Source organism: Orycteropus afer, unplaced genomic scaffold (genome assembly GCF_000298275.1).
Source record: "Orycteropus afer afer isolate SDZICR_OR568_19922 unplaced genomic scaffold, OryAfe1.0 scaffold00015, whole genome shotgun sequence".
In the NCBI taxonomy this organism is placed as follows: Eukaryota; Metazoa; Chordata; class Mammalia; order Tubulidentata; family Orycteropodidae; genus Orycteropus; species Orycteropus afer.
This window is the reverse complement of record NW_006921602.1, coordinates 9,295,459-9,317,121: the sequence shown is the minus strand read 5'-3', so window position 1 is coordinate 9,317,121 and position 21,663 is coordinate 9,295,459. Positions and strand designations below refer to the sequence as shown.

Genomic DNA, 21,663 nt, shown 5'->3' with positions numbered 1-21,663 from the left:
GTTTCCGAGGTGGTATCACTACGGAAGTAGATTGCCCAACCTTCCTTCCGAGGAGTGGCTGGTAGGTTTGAACTGCCAGCCTTCTGGTTAGCAGTCAAGTACCTTAGGCACTACACTACCAGAGCACCTTTTAAAACTTAGGAAAGTAATAATATTTTCAAAAATCAGAATTTAAGGAATTCCTAAGTGATGCAGACAGTTAAGCATTTGGCTACTAACTGAAAGGTTTATGGTTCAGATCCTCCCAGAGGCACTTGGAAGAAAAGCCTGTTGATCTACCTCCAAAAGATCACAACCATTAGGAAAAGAAAAAGTTGGAATGTAGAATACTCACACCCAAAATCTCATATGGATATCTCAGATATAAGTACTCTTATTTTTACGAACTCCCCTCAAGTCATTTCATGTGTCTGTCTGTTTTTTCGTATGGTTTGACTCCCAAGCGCTAAATACAGTAGTCCCTCTGAAACTTTGAGAATTATCTGGAGGACCTGTTAAAGTGCTGATTCCTGGACCCTCATGATTCAACATACCTTTTTTTTTAGAGAACTAGCTTTTATTCCAAGTGATTCTCATGCAGGTGTTTTACAGGTGTATTAGTCTATTGCTGCCATAACAAATTACCACACACTTAGTGGCTTAAAACAACACCTTTATAAAACATTAAATGTGTCCCCATAGTTTGGATTTAATTAGAACTGTATGTGCATTAAATTTTTATAACATTTTACCTGGCTTCCTTTAAACTCTGATAGTAGGATTATCTATGAATCTCTTCTACCCCCTTTCTCTCACCCCTAGTTAATTAAGATCGAACCATACCTTTTCTCTTACTGTATTAGTTTTTTACTGATGCATAACAAATCATCACAAACGTAATGCCTTAAGAGAATTCAAATTTATTTTTTCTTGGTTACCAGGGGTCAGGAGTTTGGCATGTTGTAGCTAGGCCCTGTGCTCAGGTTTCATATGTCTGAAATTAAGGGTCGGCAGGCTGTGTCCACATCTGGAGGCTTGACTAGAGAAAGATCTGCTTCTAGACCCCCTCATTTGTTGGCAGAGTTCATTTTCTTGTGGCCCTTAGGTCCTTGTTTTCTTGCTAGAACCAATTTCAGCTTCTGGAAGTCACTCTCAGGTCATTGCCATGTGGCCTTGTTCACAGCACAGCAGTTTATTTTTTCAAAGCCAGCAGGAGAACATCTCTAATGCTTTGCTTTCTTTTAGAAGGCTCATCTGATTAGTCAGACCCACTCAGGATAGTATCGATTTTCATTTAATTCAAACTCAGTTGATTAGTAACTTGATCATGGGAGTGATAATCCCATTGTATGCACAGGTTCTGGCCTTACTCAATAGAAATGGATTATACAAGGTGTGTATTCCAGGGGGCTGGAATTTTGGGGATCATCTTAGAATTCCACCTACGTCACTTATCATGGATTGTTTCCTTAGGATGGGTTCTCAGAAATAGGATTAGAAGGTTTGAGCATTTTTATGAGCATACATTGCCAAATTACTTTTCCAAAGAGCTGCCACAGTTTACCAGTAATGTATGTGAGTAGAAGCTTATGAATACACTTGCTTAATTTCTCAGTATTTTGGATTTACTATTTTTAGAGGTGGATACTTTCATCAGCCAAGTAAGTATATTGAAGTTAAGAATTGTCTTGTAGATTTCCCATTCATTCCTTCTGGAGAGTTTGGTGGGGAAGCCAAAGTTAACCACTTTGGCTTCATCATTGAAACTGTTCTGAGATTTGCCTTTGCCAGGGAACATGTATAATGGTTTCTTATGAACATTCTCAGTCAAGATTTTCCTTATAGATTAATTCGAATAATAGTATTGAAAGGTAACAAATTCTGTCTTGCTGCCTCCTGTCTCTCCGACCCCCCCCAATTATAAGCATCTAAACTTAGGTTTAGTGTGTGTAGCTATATTCTTTCCAAAGATTCCACTTGTCCGTTAACTCCTTATTTTGCTTATACATTTTTCATTACAGGAATACTTCATTTCTTCATCAATAGATATACAAGAACAAGTGTATCGTGTCCAAAAACTCCACCATATTCTGGAAATAATAGTCAGTTGCATGCTTTTCATTAAGCCTCAACATGAACTCCTCTTCTCTTTAACACAGTAAGTATATCCCTGTCATTTAGTTACATAGAAAATGTATTCTCATTTGAAATAGTTGCAGCCAAAATGTGTATAGTTTTTTTTTATTTGTTGGAATAGAACCTGTGCACTCTGTCTTTGTAGTAGTAGAGTGGTTCTAAGTCAATGTCATAGGAAGCAAAGGTTTTGAATTCAGAAGAAATCAGATTTTACCCTTGACTCTATTACTCTATCTTCCTTTAGCAAGTTTCCTTTCACTGAATCTTGTTTCCTTATGTATAAAAAGGATCTAATAACCTCTAACCTCATGTATTTGTAGTGACGATTAAATGATATAATATGTGTAAAGTACTTGGCACTTAAAAAAACCAAACTCACTGCCATGGAATCAATTGCAACTCATAAAGACCTCCTTTGGGTTTCCTTAAGTAAATAAATAATAAACTATTTATTAGTTGGGCCCAACTAATCACTGCCAGCCATCTATGTGGTGACTGAATACACTCAAATGTTATTACCAAATCTCTGTCAGCAGCATTGCTATAATTTTAGAGATCCTTCCAATCATTTTGACTAAAAACAACTTGGAATAATCTTCGTGTATGAACTGATGATGTCACATGTGTATTCTGGGGCTCAAACGGAAATAAGTGAACCATCTAGTAGAAGGACTGGGTTATTTTTTCACTATGGGAGAAATGTACCATTGCTTTTTTTCCAAAATTAGAATTTACCTCACTTGTAAAGGATTTTTTCATTAAAGAGTAAATGAGTTACCCCCCAGACTCTGAAAAATATGGAGGCTGTGTCTTTGTCTCTCTTTTGCCACTTTTTATTTTTCCCTTTCTAACACTTCTTTCTCTTCACTTAACCCTTTATTTGGACTCAAATATGTTTATGAGAAATATATCTACTATTAGTTTTTTTTAAAGTGAATGAGAAAAAAAATAATAACCTAAGTTTTGTGAGTTTTATTTTTTTAAACTTTTGTGGTCCTGAAATAATGTTGACGTTGTTAATGGTACTCAATAAAATGTTTTCTGTATGAGCTTTTGACTACCAGAGAGCCTTTATCTCCAAATGGCACTCTTTTCTAAGCATTTATATTTTTATTATGTTTTCAGATCTTGTATAAAATATTATAAACAAAATCCCCTTAATGAGCAACACATTTTTCAGCAGCCAGTGAGACCAATTGCTATGAAAAATTTATATCATAGGTAAGTAGTTTAATAATTAAATCCTGCCTTAAGTCTAGCCATGCTCTGGGCAATCTCAGGATCCATATTTCATGGGACCTCATGACACAGAGCTGCTTCACCTTTGAAAACTCAGTCATCCGTATCCTCTCTGACCACGGTCATGTCTAGTTCTCTCTCTTCCATCACCCAGACCTTTGTCTACCTTCTTTTAGACCATTGGGCTTCTTGTCTTTATTTTTCTCTCAGTTTATAATTCCTTCTAGCTGAACAGATAGCCAGAAGACAAAGGGCAGACTGGGAGAAAAAATGAGTAGGGTAGTATGCCCCTGGGAGTGAGTGAAGGGATTGGGGTTGGAGGAAGTCTGAACCATGAGGCTGAGATGACAGGTCAGTCATCCACACAAAGACAGAGGTGGCCTCTGATGATAGTCTCCCCTGACTCTTCCTTCAGCATATAAAAATACTTGAAATTTGTTTAATAGTAAAGCCATTCTATTTTTACCCTCCCTTTATTTAGTTCCTTTTTAGACAAATACTAAAATTGCTCCGGCAAAAGTCACCAATGGCCTTCTAATTGCCAAATCCATTGGGTACTTCCTTCCCCCTCTTGCTTAACTTTTATCATTTAGCATTATTGCCTTTTTGAATCCATTTCCTTTCTTATATTCTGTGACATAGATTGTGCCTTAATTTTAATTCTACCTTTCTAGCCTTCTTCCAAGATGAAGAATAGTTCTCTTTTTAAGTTCTTCCTCTGCCTGCTTCCTGTATGTCAGTTTTCACATGAACTCCACCCTCTGCCCTCTTTTCTTCTTACTTTCTATCCTCTCTGGGTGATGGCATTATACTGAGGGTTTCAATTCTTCTGTGCTGATGATGACTCAAAATCCCTATCTCCAGCTGCTTCTGTTTCTAAATGTGAAGCCCCAGCTTCAGTATCTTGTAGACATTCCAAACCCTAAAACCAAATCCTTCATCCTCTTCCTAACACTCTTTTCTCCTCCTATATTTCTTCTCAAGTGACCATTATTACTCTCCACCTGATGCCCAAGATGGAAACATAATATTTATCCTCCATCTTTGTGGTCCCTCATTCCCTCTTTTAAATGGTTACCACCTCCTGACCTTCCTGGTAGCCCTTGAATCTGTCTCCTTCTCTACATCTTCATATTGCCATTGCTTTACTGTATCGTTTCATACATGGACTGTGGTAAAACCCTTTTTTTCTAACTGCTCTGCCCCTCCATGATCTTCCTTTTCTATGTCACTACCAAAGTAATCTTCCTAAAATTCAAATCCCACCATGACATCAGTCTGTTTAAAAGCTTTCAATGGCTCCTGTTGTCTCTAGAGCAGTGTTCTGGTGTCTTAGCAGGGTCTGTGAGGTTTCCTTCTGGCCTGGGCATTGCCTTCTTTCTGGCCCCGTGAGCCATTATGTCTGCCCCCTCCTGTTCTGTGTAACTGCATTTCTGCAGGTGCTCCACTCTCTGTTATCCCTCAGTGCCTAAGCACATGTTGTTCTTTCATCCTCAGCTACTTTTCCCCATCTTGTCTGCTTAACTGACTCCTCCTTGACACTTCGTACACAGCTCAAATGCCATGATCTCTGAGGAGTTTTTCTAACTCTAGAACCCTCAATCTGAGTTAGAAACCCCTCTTCTGTTGTGCTTTAGTGCATCCTGTATTTCTCTCTTGTAGCTATTTTTCTCCCCTTCATGGAAATGTTATCATTTGTATTCTTATTTTTCTCCCTCTCTTGACTGTACTTCTTGAGGGTGGAAATTGTGACTTCTCTTCTTTTTCAGTGCTTGTCACTAAATGCCTGTAGAAGGAAGAAAGTAAATAAATGTTTTTCCCTTTGATGTTTTTTCCTTCCTTAGTGAGAAGCCACAGAAATGGAGAGTAGAAATAAACAGTGGTCAAAAGAAGGTTAAAACAGTTTGGCAACTGAGTGATAGCCCACCAGTAGACCATCTGAATTTTCACAAACATGGTAATGATGGTTTTTAAATCTATTCAGATAAATTATTCCAATAGAAAATATACCAAACTATTATTTTAGCTGTTATAAAATTTAGCATTGTATGTGGTAGAAAAGCCCACAGGTTGTACCCAGTTTTAAAAGATTTCTCCTATACTCCAGGTGTAGAATATATTTATTCTGTCATGAGTTTTATACAGGTTTAATGCCCCCCCAAAATTCAATGTAAAATAATCATGAAAGAGTGCATTTTCTCATTGTCCTGGATAGGGGAACTTTTATTGAAAGAAGTCAAATGATAGGAACAAAGGAGTGAAAATAGATTGTAAGATAAAATGCCAACTCATGCTTTATACTTTTGTGTACTGTTTAAAACAGTGATAGTGATGTTTCTGCCCTAGTGTCTTCTCTGTGGCTGGAATAAGTATTGAGATTTCTAGTATTCTATTAAAGATAATTAGCTGGCCCACCAATTCTTCCTCCTTCAGTAAATACCTATAAAACTGTTACCTTGCTGCATATGGATTGGATGGTGCTATTGTCTCTTACTCACATAAGTCTTAAATAGCTACATTCAAATATTGCAAAGATTATCTAAAAAGAAATCTGATGCTTTTCAGACAGAATCCAAGATTTCCATGGCCTATAATCAACTGCTGCTGGTAATGCAAAGAGTTCTGTTTTATTGATTGATACCTTTACAAAATTATTTCTAGAAAATGTTTATTCTTTCCCCCAAAATATATTTTGATTCAGGTGTTATAAAATGTCTCTCAATTAGAGGCTCTATTCATATGGCTGAACTGCAAAAGTCCCAAAGAAACTGAAGGAACTTTCCTGAGAGCTATGCCTTTTCCAAGTGTGGCATAAAACCTGGAACCACAAAAGATTGAAAACTGACTTTATGAAAATAGAAAAATTTCTACCTGTCAAAAAAAAAAAAAAAAAATCAGAGACAAAACAACGGTCAAGTATAAACTAAGAGAAGAAATGTGCTGTTCATGTTCAGAAATGGGACCACATTCCCTACTATATAAAGAACTTTTAAATTAGTAAGAAATATATTAATAACTCAGTAGGAAAATGGGCAAGTAATCTGGACCAGTTTACCAAGAAGGAAATTCAAATAGCATCTTAAAATAAAAGATGCTCGACCTCACCTATAATAGAAATGCACATTTATGTTATATAGATACCACCTTTCACTTATTAGATTAGCAAAGATCAAAAGTTAGTGTCACATTGCTGGCAAGGGCATGGGGGATTGGCAGTCAGTCTGTTCACATTGCTGGTTGGAGTGTAAAGTGGTACAGCTTCTATAGAGGACCATATTCACCAGACTTAAACGGAGCACATTGTCTGCCTGGCAGTTCCATTAATTGTAACTTACTCTACATATATAACCAGACATGTGCAGAACACTCCATGAACAAGATTAATCCAGTATTGTTCACAGTAGCAAAAGAATGGAACAAACTGAGACTGGAGCACAGAAAAAGATCTAGAAGGATACAGCTAAACTTATCCTGAGGAGTGGGATAGGGGAGTGGGTTGGTTCTTAGCCTTAGTTAAACATTAGAATCCTCTGGGAATCCTAATATCTAGACTAAGTAAATCAAAATCTCTGGAGGCATAGAGCCTGAACATCAATAATTTTTAAAGTTCCTTGGGTAATTCCAATGTGTAACTAAGGTTGAAAACCACCAACTTAAACATTTTATTTACATCTATTGTTTCAGTTAAAAAAGACATATTACTTTTATGAGTAAAAAGAAAGTTGTTTTAAAGGCATGAGTATTGTGATATGTCTTTTGAAAATGCTAATCTAAAAAGTTTTAAAATTTATTACATAAAGATTCTGTTATGAGGAAATTAAGCAAGAGGAAACAGCCTTTTCCAGGGATGCTGAATAAATAAGTATTAACTGAGCATATCTTCTGTAGTCTTTTTGATGCAGGCTGCTTCAAAAAAAAAAAAAAAGTGAGTTATTTTGGATGTTAGAATGAACCTAACAACAAAAATTGCTAAAGCATTGGTCCAGTGACTCCTTTTATGAAATAAGGGATTTTTATGAAATTATATGTTTATGTGCTTAAAAATGCACTCAAATTCCATTTTGGCTTGAACTTTATAACCTCTTCTACCCATTATGTAGTTTTGATGTATTATCTAGAAATTATTCAGTGACCTTTGGCTTGAAGCAAGATTCACTTCTTTAAGGAGGATCTCCTTTATGAAAGTCAAGGGCTGTTCTTACAGAGCCCCAGTTGTAAATGTCTAATGATTTATTTTTGCCAAAGATCACATGCATTTAAGAAGTTAGATTTTGTATTTCATTGGACTGAGCACTCAGGTCAAATGCTTGCTTTTCAAGATATCCAGTAGAGTGATACTCCTGAGTAAAACTGTTAACATCAAAAGCAGGAAGACTTAAGAGAAAAAAGTACACTTTCAGCTGCTTTGGGAAGAGAGAGTAATGATTTGAACTTAATGGGGGAGAAAAACAGTGTCTAGTAGAGTGTTGTTCACCCAGTGGGTGCCCAGTAAATGATTGTTGCTAATGGTGAGAATATGGAAACCAAAATGTTGACCCACAAGGGTCATAATCCTATCTAAATGTTAATTGGACCATTTATTTTTGAAATACAACAATCAGTCTTTGGGAGGAAAAAAAAATAAAAGGATATGTGTCTAGTCCTAAGACTACAAATCCTAAGTAGAAATTCTTTTCTGAAATAGATGGTAAGATAGGAAAAAAAACAGTTGTTTAATCCTTGTTGATGTGATAAAAAAAAAAAAAAAAGCAGTTGGTTCTTAAATTTAAAATACATAATTTTAAAATATCACTTTCATATTTTGTTGTTGTTGTTGTTATGTGCCGTCAAGTCAAACCCGACTCATAGCGACCCCTCCTTGGGTTTCCGAGGCAGTATCACTACAGAAGTAGGATTGCCCAACCTTCCTTCCGAGGAGCGGCTGGTGGGTTTGAACCACCAGCCGTCTGGTTAGCAGGCAAGTGTCTTAGCCACTATGCTACCAGAACTCCTTTTTCATATTTTAGTTTGTTTAATTCTGTTTTAAAGACATCATAATTTGGTATTTCAAGGACTTGTCCTCATTGAGTTTTATCTAAAGTGTTCTCTTAAAATAGAAGACACTTGTCATTCAAACTACCAGTTGATTATTGTGTTGTTGTTGTTATGTGCTGTTGAGTCAGCCCTGACTCATAGAGACCCCTCCTTGGGTTTCTCAGGAGATATCACTACGGAAGTAGGTTGCCTAACCTTCCTTCCTAGGAGTGGCTGGTAGATTTGAACCTCCAGCCTTCTGGTTAGCAGTCAAGTGCCTTAGGCACTGCCCTACCAAAGCTCCTAGTTGATTATTGTACCTGTGATAAAATTCAGCATTATACATGATAGAAATGCCAGACGGGTGTTAAGCATTTCTGATCTCATTGTTTTTCTGGTTACAGATTTTTCTGAGTTGACACTAAATGGTAGCCTAGAAGAAAAGATATACTTTACTAATGTGGTTACCTGCAGCCAGGTGCATTTCAAGTAAAGTGTGCTGATGGGGTTTTCTGTAAGGTATTTATGTTCACTTTTTGTTCTCTCCAAGTATTTTATAATGTATTAAGTACTTTGTGTTTTAGTTCCTTCTACAAAATAAACACCAATGTAATATATTAAGAATATTGATTGTTTACCAATAATCACATAAAAGGCTTATCAGATGTAATTAAGCAGTACAGTCTTTAATTTCCTTTCTATCTTTTGTAGTCAAGTTAATAGGTCAGTTTAATCCTAAAACCAGAGAAATGAAAAAAAAAAAAAAAAAAACCTGAGTGGTAATATTTTTGCACTTTAAATCTGTAAATATAGTAGAAAGAAATTTGATTTTAAAAACACTGATGGAACAAAAAACCCTGAACAAGTATATTGATTTGACTTTGCAAGAGAAGTTTCGTTAGAAACAATTTTACCCCAGCCCAATCATAGCACTAAGCCCCACATATAAATAACCTTTTAAAAATGTTTTGATTTGAGAGAATATTAACCAAAATAATTAATTAACATTTACTATTATCTTACTATTTTTGTGTTTTGGAAATAACATCAAAGAGAATCAAATAATGAGTGTAATGCTTGATACTATCATTCTTTGTTTAGTTGTGTTTTGTCCCCAAACAAATGGGAATTAGTTCATTTTAGTATTTTATGCAGTTAAAAATAAAATGGATATCGGCAGTGAGTTTATATATATATATAATTACAGAGAGGATATATAAATTAAATACATAATCTTAAATAGTCATAAAATATTTCTTTGAGATAATTCACTGAGTAAACTGAGTTGAATTTGTTGTTATGTGCTGTCAAGTTGACCCGACCAACTCACAGTGACCCCTCCTTAGGTTTCCGAGGCGGTATCACTACAGAAGTAGATTGCCCAGCCTTCTTTCTGGAGTTGAATTTAGTACAAGAAAAATTTATGTCAGAAAAGTGTATGTGCTCATTTACTTGGTATCCACCTAATGCTTTTTCCCTGGTTGGATAATAGGATTTACAACCTGAAAGAATTGTTAGCTGTAGATGATTGACTCTATCATGTATAGGAGGAACCTTGGTGGTGCAGTGGTTAAGCACTTGACTGCTAACCAAAAGGTCGGCAGGTCAAACCCATCAGCCACTCTGTAGGAGAAATGTGGCAGGCTGCTTCTGTAAATATTTACAGCCTTGGAATCCTGTGGGGCAGTTCTACTCTGTCCTGTACGGTTGCTATGAGTTGGAATCAACTTGATGGCAGTGGTTTTTTTTAAAATCATGTATAGGACAGTGCTGAGATGGTAGTCACTTGTACATTAAAGTAATATTTATGGACAGATGTTAAAAATGAAAAACTCAAGACACAAAACAGTTTTACACTATGATTCAATTTTTGTTATATGGAAATTGGTGCATAATATACACCAAAATATTAACATTGATTTTGTAATGGATGAGATCATAAGTGATTTTTATTTTATTTATGCTAATTTTTGTTTTCTAATTCTTAAGTCCCAGCACAAGCCACCAATAAAAAAGAAGAAAATGAAAGAAAGAAAAAGGATGGTGCTTATCCTAGAACCTGAAACAGAAATGTATGTAAACCTTCAAAGTAGAAAAATGGAAGATCCTGAAGATTCTCTGTGAAGTTGAGTGGAAGATTGGCGATCCCATCTCAACTCTGCCTCTGTAGGAGGAGCATCAGTAGAACTGCAGCGATGAGTATGCAGAGCGTGCAGACCGTGGGTACCACAATCTCTGTAACCATTTGCATGTGACTTAACAATGGCTCTAAAATGGCAAAGAGAACATTTTAGCAAATATAACTTCATCCCGAAAGCTTTAACCATATTGGAAAAACTTGAAAAATGGCATCATCAAATTTTCATTGGGAGGAATAGTGAAAGGTAAATCCGTGGGAAAAATTTCTAGCCTTTTAAAGATGTTATTGTGTATCTTCAGAGGTATAGGAATTTCTCTGTTGAATTTTTTATGGCCATTCTTGTATAGTTAAATAATAATCTTCCGAAATCAAATGATAAGCATATTTTGTGTGCATTAATATACTATGGACATTTGTGTAATACTTGCTTTTAGATTTTGTGCCAAGCACTCTGATTACCAAGATAAATAAGCCACAGGAGTTTATAGGCTTAACAGTAAATTCTACAGTACGTCTCTACATTAAGTTTATTTTAACTTAATGGACTATATATTCTTAGTTTAGATTGGGGACTGACAGTATACTAGCCTGTAAAAATAGCTGAATTGGTAGGATTTGGTCTAGCACTTTCCACATCTGATACCACATTGAAGACAAGTTTGTTAGAACAGGAGCTATATACTTATGCAGAATTAAAGATAAAATTCAAAGAAAATTATATATGTGAGCATTTCTTGCTGCATAGTTGCCTTTGGATCCCATTGCATAAGAAATGATGCCTTTGATGAAGGAGGAGCTTGTTTTGCTCATTGCATTTCCTCAGGGGTTAAAATATTGTTGTTATGTGCCAGCAAGTCGGCCCGACTCATAGTGACCCTTCCTTGGGTTTCCGCAATCCTACTTCTGTAGGCGGAATCACTACAGAAGTATGATTGCCCAACCTTCCTACCGAGGAGTGGCTGATGGGTTTGAACCACCAGCCTTCTGGTTAGCAGTCAAGTGCCTTAGGTACTACATATACTACCAGAGCTCCTAGGGCTTAAAATAGTTCCTGCTAAATAGTGAATGCTTAATGATTGCTTATTGAATGAGTGAGTATCTGGGGTGTTCTTTGACTTTTTTACATTCCATTTAGTATAATAGTTGAATTCTCGTTTCCTTCCACAAAGCCCAGTGTAATAAAAATAGTAGACTTATAAATTTATAGTAGTTTTTAGAAAGAATAAAGCTAGAGTGGATAAAATCTTTCATGGTAGTCTTTTTTATATTATCTAAGATGCTTATATATATAATTTTTTTCTCCCTGTTTTTTTGTTTCCTTCAAATTTTATGTATTTTGTCATTAAGAATATATACAGCAAAACATACAATTCAACAGTCTCTACATGTAGCATTTAGTGACATTGATGACATTCTTCAAGTTATGCAAGCATTCTCACCCTCCTTTTCCAGTTCTTCCTCCCTCATTAACACAAACTCACTGTCCCCTAAGGTTCCTTATGTAATCTTTCAAGTTGCTCTTGTCAGTTTGATCCCATATAGATAGTTCTTAAAAGAGTGTAATGCTGTTTTACAAGTTAATCTAAACCATTGTTCAGTTTTTAAGGGAATAGTTTTGGTCTAAAATTTAAAGATTGTCTTAGGGCAGTAGATTCAGGGATTCATCTGCCCTCCATGGCTCCAGAAAGTCTAGAGTCCATGGGAATTTGAAATCTGGTCTGCATTTTTCCCTTTTTACTCAGGATTCTTCTTTAGAATTTTTAAACAAAATGCTCCATAATGGTAGCCAGGTACCATCCAGTTCTGGTCTCATGGCAAAGGAGATAGTTGTTCATGGAGGCAGTTAGCCGCACATTCTGTATCCTCCTCTTTTGCCCGACTCTCCTTCCTCTGCTACTCCAAGTGAATGGAGATCACTTGTTATGCCTGGGATTGCTGCTTACAAGTGCTATGCAACAAATTAGGACTTTCTGGTCATTGTTGTAAATATATCTATTGTACAACTTTTGCCAATTCAACTTTTTATAGGTACACAATTTATTGATAGGAATTATTGGCAGTGCAACCCTACCCTTAATTAATGTGATATTTCCTTCACCGTTAACTCCCTTTTCACCCTCCTTCCTTGCCTTCGGTAATCACAAGTAAGCTTTGGTCTTTATACATTTGCCTTTTCTTGTCTTTTTATATAAGTGAAGTCATACATTATTTTTCCTTCTGTAATTGACTTATTTTATTCAGCATAATGTCTTCAAACTCTGTCCATACTGTAGCATTATCAAAACTTTATTTCTCCTTCTGGCTGAGTCGTATTCCATTGTATGTATATGCGTACCACATTTTGTTCTCCATTCATCTGTTGATGGGCATTTAGGTTGTTTCCACCTTTGGCTGTTGTGATTAGTTCATTGTTAATAATGAACATTGGTGTACAAGTCTCTGAGTGTCTGCTTTTAAGTCTTTTGGGTATATGCCTAGGAATAGAATTGTTGGGTCATATGATAGTTCTATTTTTAGTTTTTTGAGGAATAGCCACACTGTTTTCTACAACAGCTGTACCATTTTGCATTCCCACCAGCAGTGGAAAAGGGTTCCAGTTTCCCCACATCCTCACCATTTTTTTTCTTCTTCCCCATCTTAATGAGAGTGAGATGGTATCTATCTCATTGTGGTTTTGATTTGCATCTCTCTGATGGCTAAGGACACTGAGCATCTTTTCATGTGTTTGGTGGCCATTTGAATGTCTTCGTTGATAGAACGTCTATTCAAGTCCTTTGCCCATTTTATGATTGGGTTACAGGCATATATCTTGGAGATACTATAGGCTCAGTTCCAGGTCACTGTAGTAAAGTGAATATTGCAATAAAAAAAGTCACATGAATTTAATGGTTTACGAGTGCATACGAAAGTTATGTTTATACTATAGTCTATTTAGTGTATAATAGCATTATGAAATAAAATTTTGAAATATTGTGAGAATTACTGCAATGTGACACAGAGGCACAAAGTAAGCACATCCTGTTAGAGAAATGGCTTCAGTAGACTTGCTCAGTGCAGGCTTACCACAAACCTTCAATTTGTGAAAAAAACACAGTATCCACAAAGTGCAGTAAAGGAGAGCGGAATAAAATGAAGTATGCCTGTATTTGTCTTTTTATGGTTAAATTGTCTAAGTTTTATATATATTTTGCCTATTAGGTTCTTCTTGGCTATATGGTTTCTGAAGATACTCTCCCAGTCTATAGCTTGTCTTTTCTTTTTTTTTTTTGGTAAAATCTTTTGATGACCAAACATTTTTTTTATTTTTATGAGGTCACATTAATTTATTTTGTCTTTTGCTTTTTGTGCTTTTGTTATTATATTAGATAATCCATTGCTGAAAGCTAGGCCTGACAGTGCTTGTTCTTCTAAGAATTTTATGGTTTTAGTTTGCACCTGTAGGTCCTTAAGCCATTTAGAGTTTGTTTTTTATATGGTGTGAGGCAAGGATCCTGATTCATTTCTCTGCATTTGGGATTCCAATTTTCCCAGCACTGTTTATGAAAGAGACTCTTCTTTCCTTATCAGATGGACTTAGCACTCTTGTCAAAAATCAATTGACCTTAGATGTATATGTTTATTTCTGGACTTTCAATTGTATTCCATTGGTCTGTGTGTCTGTTATTATCCCAGTGCCAGGTTGTTTTGATTATTGTAGCTGTATAGTGTATTTTAAAATCAGGAAGTATGAATCCTCCTACTTTGTTCTTCTCTTTTAGCATTGCTTAACGATTCAGGGCCTCTTGCCTTTCCATATTTAATTGAGGATTGGTTTTTCTCTTTCTATAAAGAAGGCTGTTGGAATTTTGATCAATATTGTGTTGAATCTGTAGATCACTTTGGGTAGTATTGCTGTCTTAACAATATTAAATCTTCCAATCCATAAACATAGAACATCTTTCCATTTTTTTAAGTCTTTAATCTCTTTCAGCAATGTTTTACAGTTTTCTTTGTATAAATCCTTAAAGTCCCTGGTATTCTCTTAGATGCTATTGTAAATGAATTATTTCTCTGATTTCTCTTTGAGATTTCTCCTTGCTGGTGTATCAAAATCCATCTGATTTTTTTTTGTTGACTTTTTACCTGCAACTTTGCTAATTTCCTCTATTAGCTCTAGAGGTTTTCTTGTGAACTCTGGGATCTTTTATACATAGGATCATATCTGCACGTAGAGATAATTTTACTTCTTTTTCAATCTGAATAATTTTTATTTCTTTTCTTGTCTCATTTCTAAAACGGTATTGAGTAGAAGGGTGTGAGTGGACCCTTATCTTATTCTCGATTTCAAAGGGAAAGCTTATCATTTTTTTCTTTAAGTATCATGTTGGCTGTTCACTTTTCCTATATGCCCTGAATCATATTGAGGAATAGGATCATATCTTCACGTAGAGATAATTTTACTTCTTTTTCAATCTGAATAATTTTTATTTCTTTTCTTGTCTCATTTCTAAAACGGTATTGAGTAGAAGTGGTGTGAGTGGACCCTTATCTTATTCTCGATTTCAAAGGGAAAGCTTATCATTTTTTTCTTTAAGTATCATGTTGGCTGTTCACTTTTCCTATATGCCCTGAATCATATTGAGGAATTTCCCTTCTATTCCAATCTTCTTTACATAGAGAAATTTGGTATTGCTTCAAAGTAAAAAAAAAAATTCATTATTAATCATAAGTCATTTTGGAAGATTGACTTTAGGTATTCACATTTTAAGATTTTGGTAATGTCATTATATATATATAAAATTATGTGGGTTAATTACTGAAGGGAGGAATTAAAATATACTTACCTGCAGCAAGCATTTGATTGTTGATAGAGCAAGTTTCTAAGGCTTCAAGGTACCAACTTCTCACCTAATAAAAACCCACTTGATAAGTAATGTTGTCTTAGACTAATTTTTTTTCCTGTTTGGAGTCAATTTTGGAATAAAACAAGGCAAAAATAAATATTCTTAACAATCTGCCTGCAGTTTAAATCAGCTAATATTTATTGAACACTTATGGCAGTATTGACAGAGAGTTGATGACAGAGGCTTTATTCTTGAGGGCTTATAATCTAGTGCTTTCCTAATGGTGTAGAACTAATGAATGCCTGATAGCCAACAGTCACTGCTTTCATTTATAGTACTGCTGGTGTCAACCTAGAATTTTGGCAAATGAGTAAGATTTATTTTAAAAGATTATTTTAAATAAGACATTCTAAATTTCAATTTATATTTTGTTGCTATTACTTCTAGTAACATAGATAGAAAATAGCTGGTGGAAAAATTTGGAAGATAAAGAAAAATTTTGGTAGGTTTTAAAGGATTATTAAGTTTGATTATTTTTAATCTCCTTTTGTAGCCAGAAAGGAGTTCTGATGGTACAGTGGTTAAGGCATTTGGCTGCTAATCAAAAGGTCGGCAGTTCAAACCCAGCAGGCACTCCATGGATGAAAGATAAAGCAGTCTGCTTCTGTAAAGATTTACAGCCTTGGAACCATATGGGGCAGTTTTACTCTGTCCTGTAGGGTCATTATGAATCAGAATTGATTGGATGTCGTGAGATTTTTTTGGTAACCAGTGCAATTGTATGGCTTTACTATTTGATGTGAAAAGATGAAAATTATATGGCCATTGTACGTTTGATTTATTTAAGTGTTTTTAAAAATGTTGAAGAGTAGTATTTGATTGTATCAAGACACAGGATTAAGAATAGCATTTAACTAGATATCTCTATTCACTTTGTCCCATTATAACTTAAAGCACACAAGACTCTTGCATAATCCCTAATAATACTCTTCATGTTCAACATGTTAGCACTTGAATCTTAAGGCATTCCTACTCCATCCTAAGCAAATGAGTACAAAGGTGGTAGTAAGAGTTACGGGAAGAGAAAAAGGCCATGCTTCCTGTATACCCCTATCTTCTTTCCTGGGGAAAGACGGGAGGTGCTTGCCATACTCTCTGCACCCGGACTGCCTACCTCCTCTAAAATCCAGAATGAGTAACATCAATAATTACTCCTACCTCTCTTGGATTGGGAAATCCATTGGCTGCGATAATCTTCTTGTAATATTGAACAGAAGCTTTTGGATAGCGAGGTTTATTTCTGTTGTTAAATTCAACATAGTAGAATCCGTATCTCTCTGAATATCCTTTCTCCCATTCAAATTTATCCAACAAAGACCAGGAAGTATACCCTCTTATATTAGCACCATCTTTTATAGCTGCAAAGATATTTATGTATATTAAAATGTTTTCATTTTTGATGTATAGAAACAAGTTTTAATTGAACATGTGTGTTATCAAGTTTCCTCTAAGTTAAGAAAGAGCCCTGGTGGCTCAGTGGTTAAGCACTCAGCTGTTAAGCAAAGGTTGGTGGTTCAAACCCATTAACTGCTCCACGGGAGGAAGATGTGGCATTCTGCTTAAAGACTTACAGCTTTGGAAAGAAACCCTTTGGAGCAGTTCTACTCTGTCCTCCAGGTTTGCTGTAGGACGGAGTAGAATTGACTCAACAGGAATGGATCTGAGTTAAATTTAAAAAAAAAAAATGAAGGCAGACTTGTCTGTAACTCACCTTTTAGCATTTCATTTATGTATCCTTTAAGGTATTGTATTCTCCACTGATCACATAATTGAGTACAATGTAATTTTTGAGAAGCTCCATTTTGTGTCACATAAATGGGAGGATCAACATATTGAGTCTGAAAGTGAGTCACAGTAAAGAAGATCTTAAAAAATTCTGACTTTAGGTGAATTACTGAGTCAGAGGCACATATGGGAACACATACCCAAGCCTGCCATATTCTAATTAAATGTATTTAGTATTCTATGCTATTAAACATGTTTATTTATAGATGAATGTAGGCAGAAACCTAGTTCATATGAAAGAATATAGTGCTCAGTAAATCAGCATCATTGGAGAGGAAATGTACTTCAGGTCTTATCATCTCCCACGTATTCCATTTCAGATTTAAAAAAAAAAAAAAAAGCAAAATAATTAAATGTGGAATAACAATTTTTGCTAAAGTTATATGTATAGAAATGGTTACTCATAGTAGGTGTTAGTCTGTAAAGTCTGTTCAGTAGCCTCTGAAGTATGAGTGACCAGATTTATTGTTTTATCAGCTATTAATTTTGAACTGTAGATACCTGAGCTTAAGCTATAAAAACATGAATTAAGTTAAAAAATGTCCCCTACATAGCTTAATGTGATAATCACCTGAGCAAAGTTGAGGAGCCTCCTAAAACCCCAAGGCACAGAATATAGCCAGTTGGATCCCAGATCTGGCCAGTTTGGATCAACCAGTTCCACTAAATCACGATCGTTTTGGTAGCTGGGCCCCTGGTGGGAGGGGTGGTTCCTTTCTGTGATATACCGAGTAGTAAAATGACCTAATCCCAAGAAATCCGATGTGCCTTTAATGTAACTTTTTTCCTTGAGTGAGAACACTGGTAACCTTGACATCTCTAGGCCTTGCTCAGCACTCTTTTTTCCTATCAGGAGAGAGAAACAGAATTTAACTCAGTTTATTTTCTCACAATCATTGTGTTTTTGATATCTGCCATAGTGATACTGGTATGTTGACATAAAAGCTGTTATCCAGATCCTGGGTGTTAATAGGTATCTTCCTGGAAAATATAACCTCAGCCTTTTAAACTGAAATTTTGACATTTGAATAACCGACTGCTTGTCAAGTCGATTCCAACTCACAGCAACGCTTTAGCACAGAGAACTGCCCCAGAGGGTTTGCAGTCTTCATGAAAGCAGACTGCTACATCTTTCTCCCACCAAGTGGCTGGTGGGTTCAGACTACTGGCCTTTTGGTTAGTAGCTGAGCACTTTAACCCTGGTGTGCCACCAGGACTGCTAAGACATTTGAATACTATCCAAAAACTAAAAAGTTTATAGTGCTTAAAAGTAATATTTTCATTGATTACTCAGTAAGTGGACAACTGGGTAGCCATCTGGATAAAACGAGTTGGAGTCCTGTATTATTCCTTATATCAAAAGTTGGTCGTCTTAGTTGAAAAGGGAACTGACATGCTGCGTGAGGGGGAAGCAGTGGGTCCATTCATACATTGTTGTTGTAGTGTGAGCTGGTGCAATCTCCGTATTGGGCAATTTCATCCTATTTTTCTAAATCACAAAAGTATATTCTTTGAGTAATTCTGTTTATTTTGCACTTATACTCATGCATGTTAAAGGATGCATGTACTAGCATCTTCATTATAGATTGGGTAGCAAATGACTGGAAACAACCTAAATGCTTATTAGTAGGGACTGGTAAAGTAGAGGGTCAGTGAAAAAGGGGAAGGCCCTCAACGAGGTGGATTGACAGAGTAGCTGCAGTGATGGCTCAGGTACAGCAAGGACTGTGGGGCTGGTGCAGGACCAGGCAGTGTTTCTTTCTGTTGTATGTAGAGTCACTATGAGTCAGAGCCAACTCGACAGCACCTAACAACAACAACAGGGACTGGTTAAATATATGATTGAATAGCCATGAGTACAACACTGTGCAGCCATCAGACTGAATGAGGCAGCACTTTAAATACCAACGTGGAAAGATTGCTGACATAGATGCTTAAGTGAAAAAGGTGCAGAGCATTGCACATACTACAGGCATTGTGTGTAGTAAACAAACACACCGACACACACAAACACACCAAGTTCACACATGTACAGTCCACAAGTACATTTCCCTGTGGGGTGGATGGGAGCAGTAGGAGCAGAGGGAAAGAGGGGGAATTGACATTTCACTTTATACTTTTCTGTACTTAAAGATTTTGAAACATGTCCCTGCAGAAAAAAAGGTTTAAAAAAATTGTTTTCATGAATTGCTCTAAAATATAACCATAAAAAATTTCCAAAGAGGCTATTGGTTTACATTACATCTGTGAAAAGTTTGTATTATTAAGTATATTTAAAATATTAGCATGTTACTGCTTTTGGGTTACATTTAGTAACTTGAAAAACCACAGGTATTGTCATTGTACTGTCCAATACAGTAGCTGCTAGTCACCTGTGTCTATTGAACACTTGAAATATGGTTGATATGACAGGAACTGAATTTTTAATTTTGTTTAATTTTAATTTTAAACAGACATGTGGCTAGAGGCTACCATATTGGATAGCATAGTTATAGAACGTTTCCATCATGGCAGAAAGTTTTACTGGACGACATAGAGTAGAATTATTTTGTTTGTATGTTTATTAGAATAAAGGGTACTTCTAAGATGCCTGGAAGTAATTTGTGAACAAGATTCCAGGCAGAATGTTTTCACTACTAAAAGTATTAATTGCTTAAGGAATCCTTTCTCCGTTGTACAAAAGAAAAATACAGCCTCGTTCCCATTTGAATCATGCCAAAGTTGGAGTTAGTGGGGTCTAGGATTATTGGCCTTAAGGGCAAAGACTGATCTATGACAAATTTCACTTCGGCTTTTTAGTGCAACCTTACTGTGTCACTGTAGTGGCCTCTGAGGGTCCTGAGGAGAGCACACACCCAGGTTTATGTGACAGGGTGTCTGTGGGGATATGGACTCTATCACACGTCATGAAGGCCTTTTCCTTGTGCAACCTGAAGAAACTGTTCTCAAGACCTTGAGTGTATGTGTATAGACATGCCACAGAGTTGGTTATTGCCAAGAGATTTTAGAGATCATTTTGTCTAATCCCTTCATAACAACAACAGGGACTGTTAAATAAATGATAGACTAGCCATCAATACAACATTGTGCAACCATCAAATCCAATGAGGCAGCACTTTATATACCAACATGGAAAGATTGCCAGCATAAATGCTTAAGTAAATAGATGCATAAGAAGTGGAGAGCCCCCAGGCAGGAAGCAGGAGCCAGGGCCAGTGGCTGGGACAGGTAGGGGGAAGGCCAGGAAGTGAGTGAAGCGGTTGGAACAGCTCAGGGAGATGAATTTGTCTGTTTGTTGTACTGTGGTGGCTTGCATGTTGCTGTGAGGCTGGAGGCTGTGGCAGCAGGGTTGCCCATGATGGCTGTGTTTCGGCAGAGCTTCCAGACAGAGACAGACTCGGAAGAAGGAAGAGGCCATCCACTTCTCAAAGAATTGGCCAGTGAAAACCTTACGAATAGTAGTGAAATACTGACATATTACAGGACAACTTTATGAAAATGAGCCCCTCAGGTTGGAAGGCACTCAAAATATGACTAGGAAAGACTTGCCTCATCAGAGTAGAGCTAACCTTAATGATATGGATAAAGTAGAGCTTTTGAGACCTCCATTTGCTGATGTGGCATGACTCAGAATGAGAAGAAACAACTGCAAACATCCATGAATAATTGGAACATGGAATGTACAAAGTATGATCCAAGAAAATTGGAAGTTGTTAAAAATGAAATGTAACGCGTAAGAGATTGACATCCTAGGCATTAGTGAGCTGAAATAGGCCAGTTTGGGCCATTTTGAATCAGACAACTATATGATCTACTATGCTGGGAATGACAAATTGAAGAGGATTGGCATGGCATTCATCATCACAAAGAATGTTTCAAGATCTATCCTGAAGTACAGTGCTGTCAGTGATAGGATAATATCTGGATGTCTACAAGGAAGGCCAATTAATACTACTATTAGTCAAATTTATGCACCAACCACCAAAGCCAAAGATGAGGAAATTGAAGATTTTTAGCAACTTCTGCAGTCTGAAATTGACCGAACATGCAATCAAGATGTGCTGATTATCACTGGTGATTGGAATGCAAAAGTTGGGAACAAAGACAAATCACAGGTAGTTGGAAGATATGGCCTTGGTGATAGAAATAAAGCTGGAGATAGATCGCATGATAGAATTTTGCAAGACCAATGATTTATTCATTGCAAATACCTTTTTTCAAGAACACAAACAGTGGCTATACACTTGGACTTCACCAGATGGAGTACACAGGAATCAGATTGACTGTATCTGTGGCAAGAGGTGATGGAAAAGCTCAATGTTGTTGTTGTTGTTAAGTGCCGTTGAGTCGTTTCCGACTCATAGCAACCCCATGCACAGCAGAATGAAACACTGCCCGATCCCGTGCCAGCCCCACAATCCCTGCTATACTTGAGCCCATCATCGCAGCCACCGTGTCAATCCATCTCGTTGAAGGCCTCCCCCTCTT

The 21,663-nt window shown here is 36.4% G+C and overlaps 2 protein-coding genes across 2 annotated transcripts in view; one reads left to right on the top strand and one right to left on the bottom strand.

Annotated features, from left to right (window-relative positions):
- The window catches only part of ZWILCH (zwilch kinetochore protein), a 50,391-nt gene extending 41,531 nt beyond the window's left edge, over nucleotides 1-8,860 (top strand). Inside the window, exons 15-18 of the mRNA XM_042783173.1 lie at nucleotides 2,001-2,137; nucleotides 3,241-3,336; nucleotides 5,199-5,311; nucleotides 8,772-8,860. Of these exons, the coding sequence (XP_042639107.1) occupies nucleotides 2,001-2,137; nucleotides 3,241-3,336; nucleotides 5,199-5,311; nucleotides 8,772-8,860 (435 nt within the window). The remainder of the gene's footprint in view (nucleotides 1-2,000; nucleotides 2,138-3,240; nucleotides 3,337-5,198; nucleotides 5,312-8,771) is intronic.
- A 1,659-nt stretch (nucleotides 8,861-10,519) lies between these two features.
- LCTL (lactase like) overlaps nucleotides 10,520-21,663 on the bottom strand; it is a 33,259-nt gene continuing 22,115 nt past the window's right edge. The window contains exons 9-13 of the mRNA XM_007957493.1: nucleotides 17,747-18,021; nucleotides 17,102-17,228; nucleotides 16,549-16,748; nucleotides 15,331-15,394; nucleotides 10,520-10,635 (exon numbers count right to left, since the gene is read on the bottom strand). Coding sequence (XP_007955684.1) covers nucleotides 10,520-10,635; nucleotides 15,331-15,394; nucleotides 16,549-16,748; nucleotides 17,102-17,228; nucleotides 17,747-18,021 — 782 coding nt within the window. The remainder of the gene's footprint in view (nucleotides 10,636-15,330; nucleotides 15,395-16,548; nucleotides 16,749-17,101; nucleotides 17,229-17,746; nucleotides 18,022-21,663) is intronic.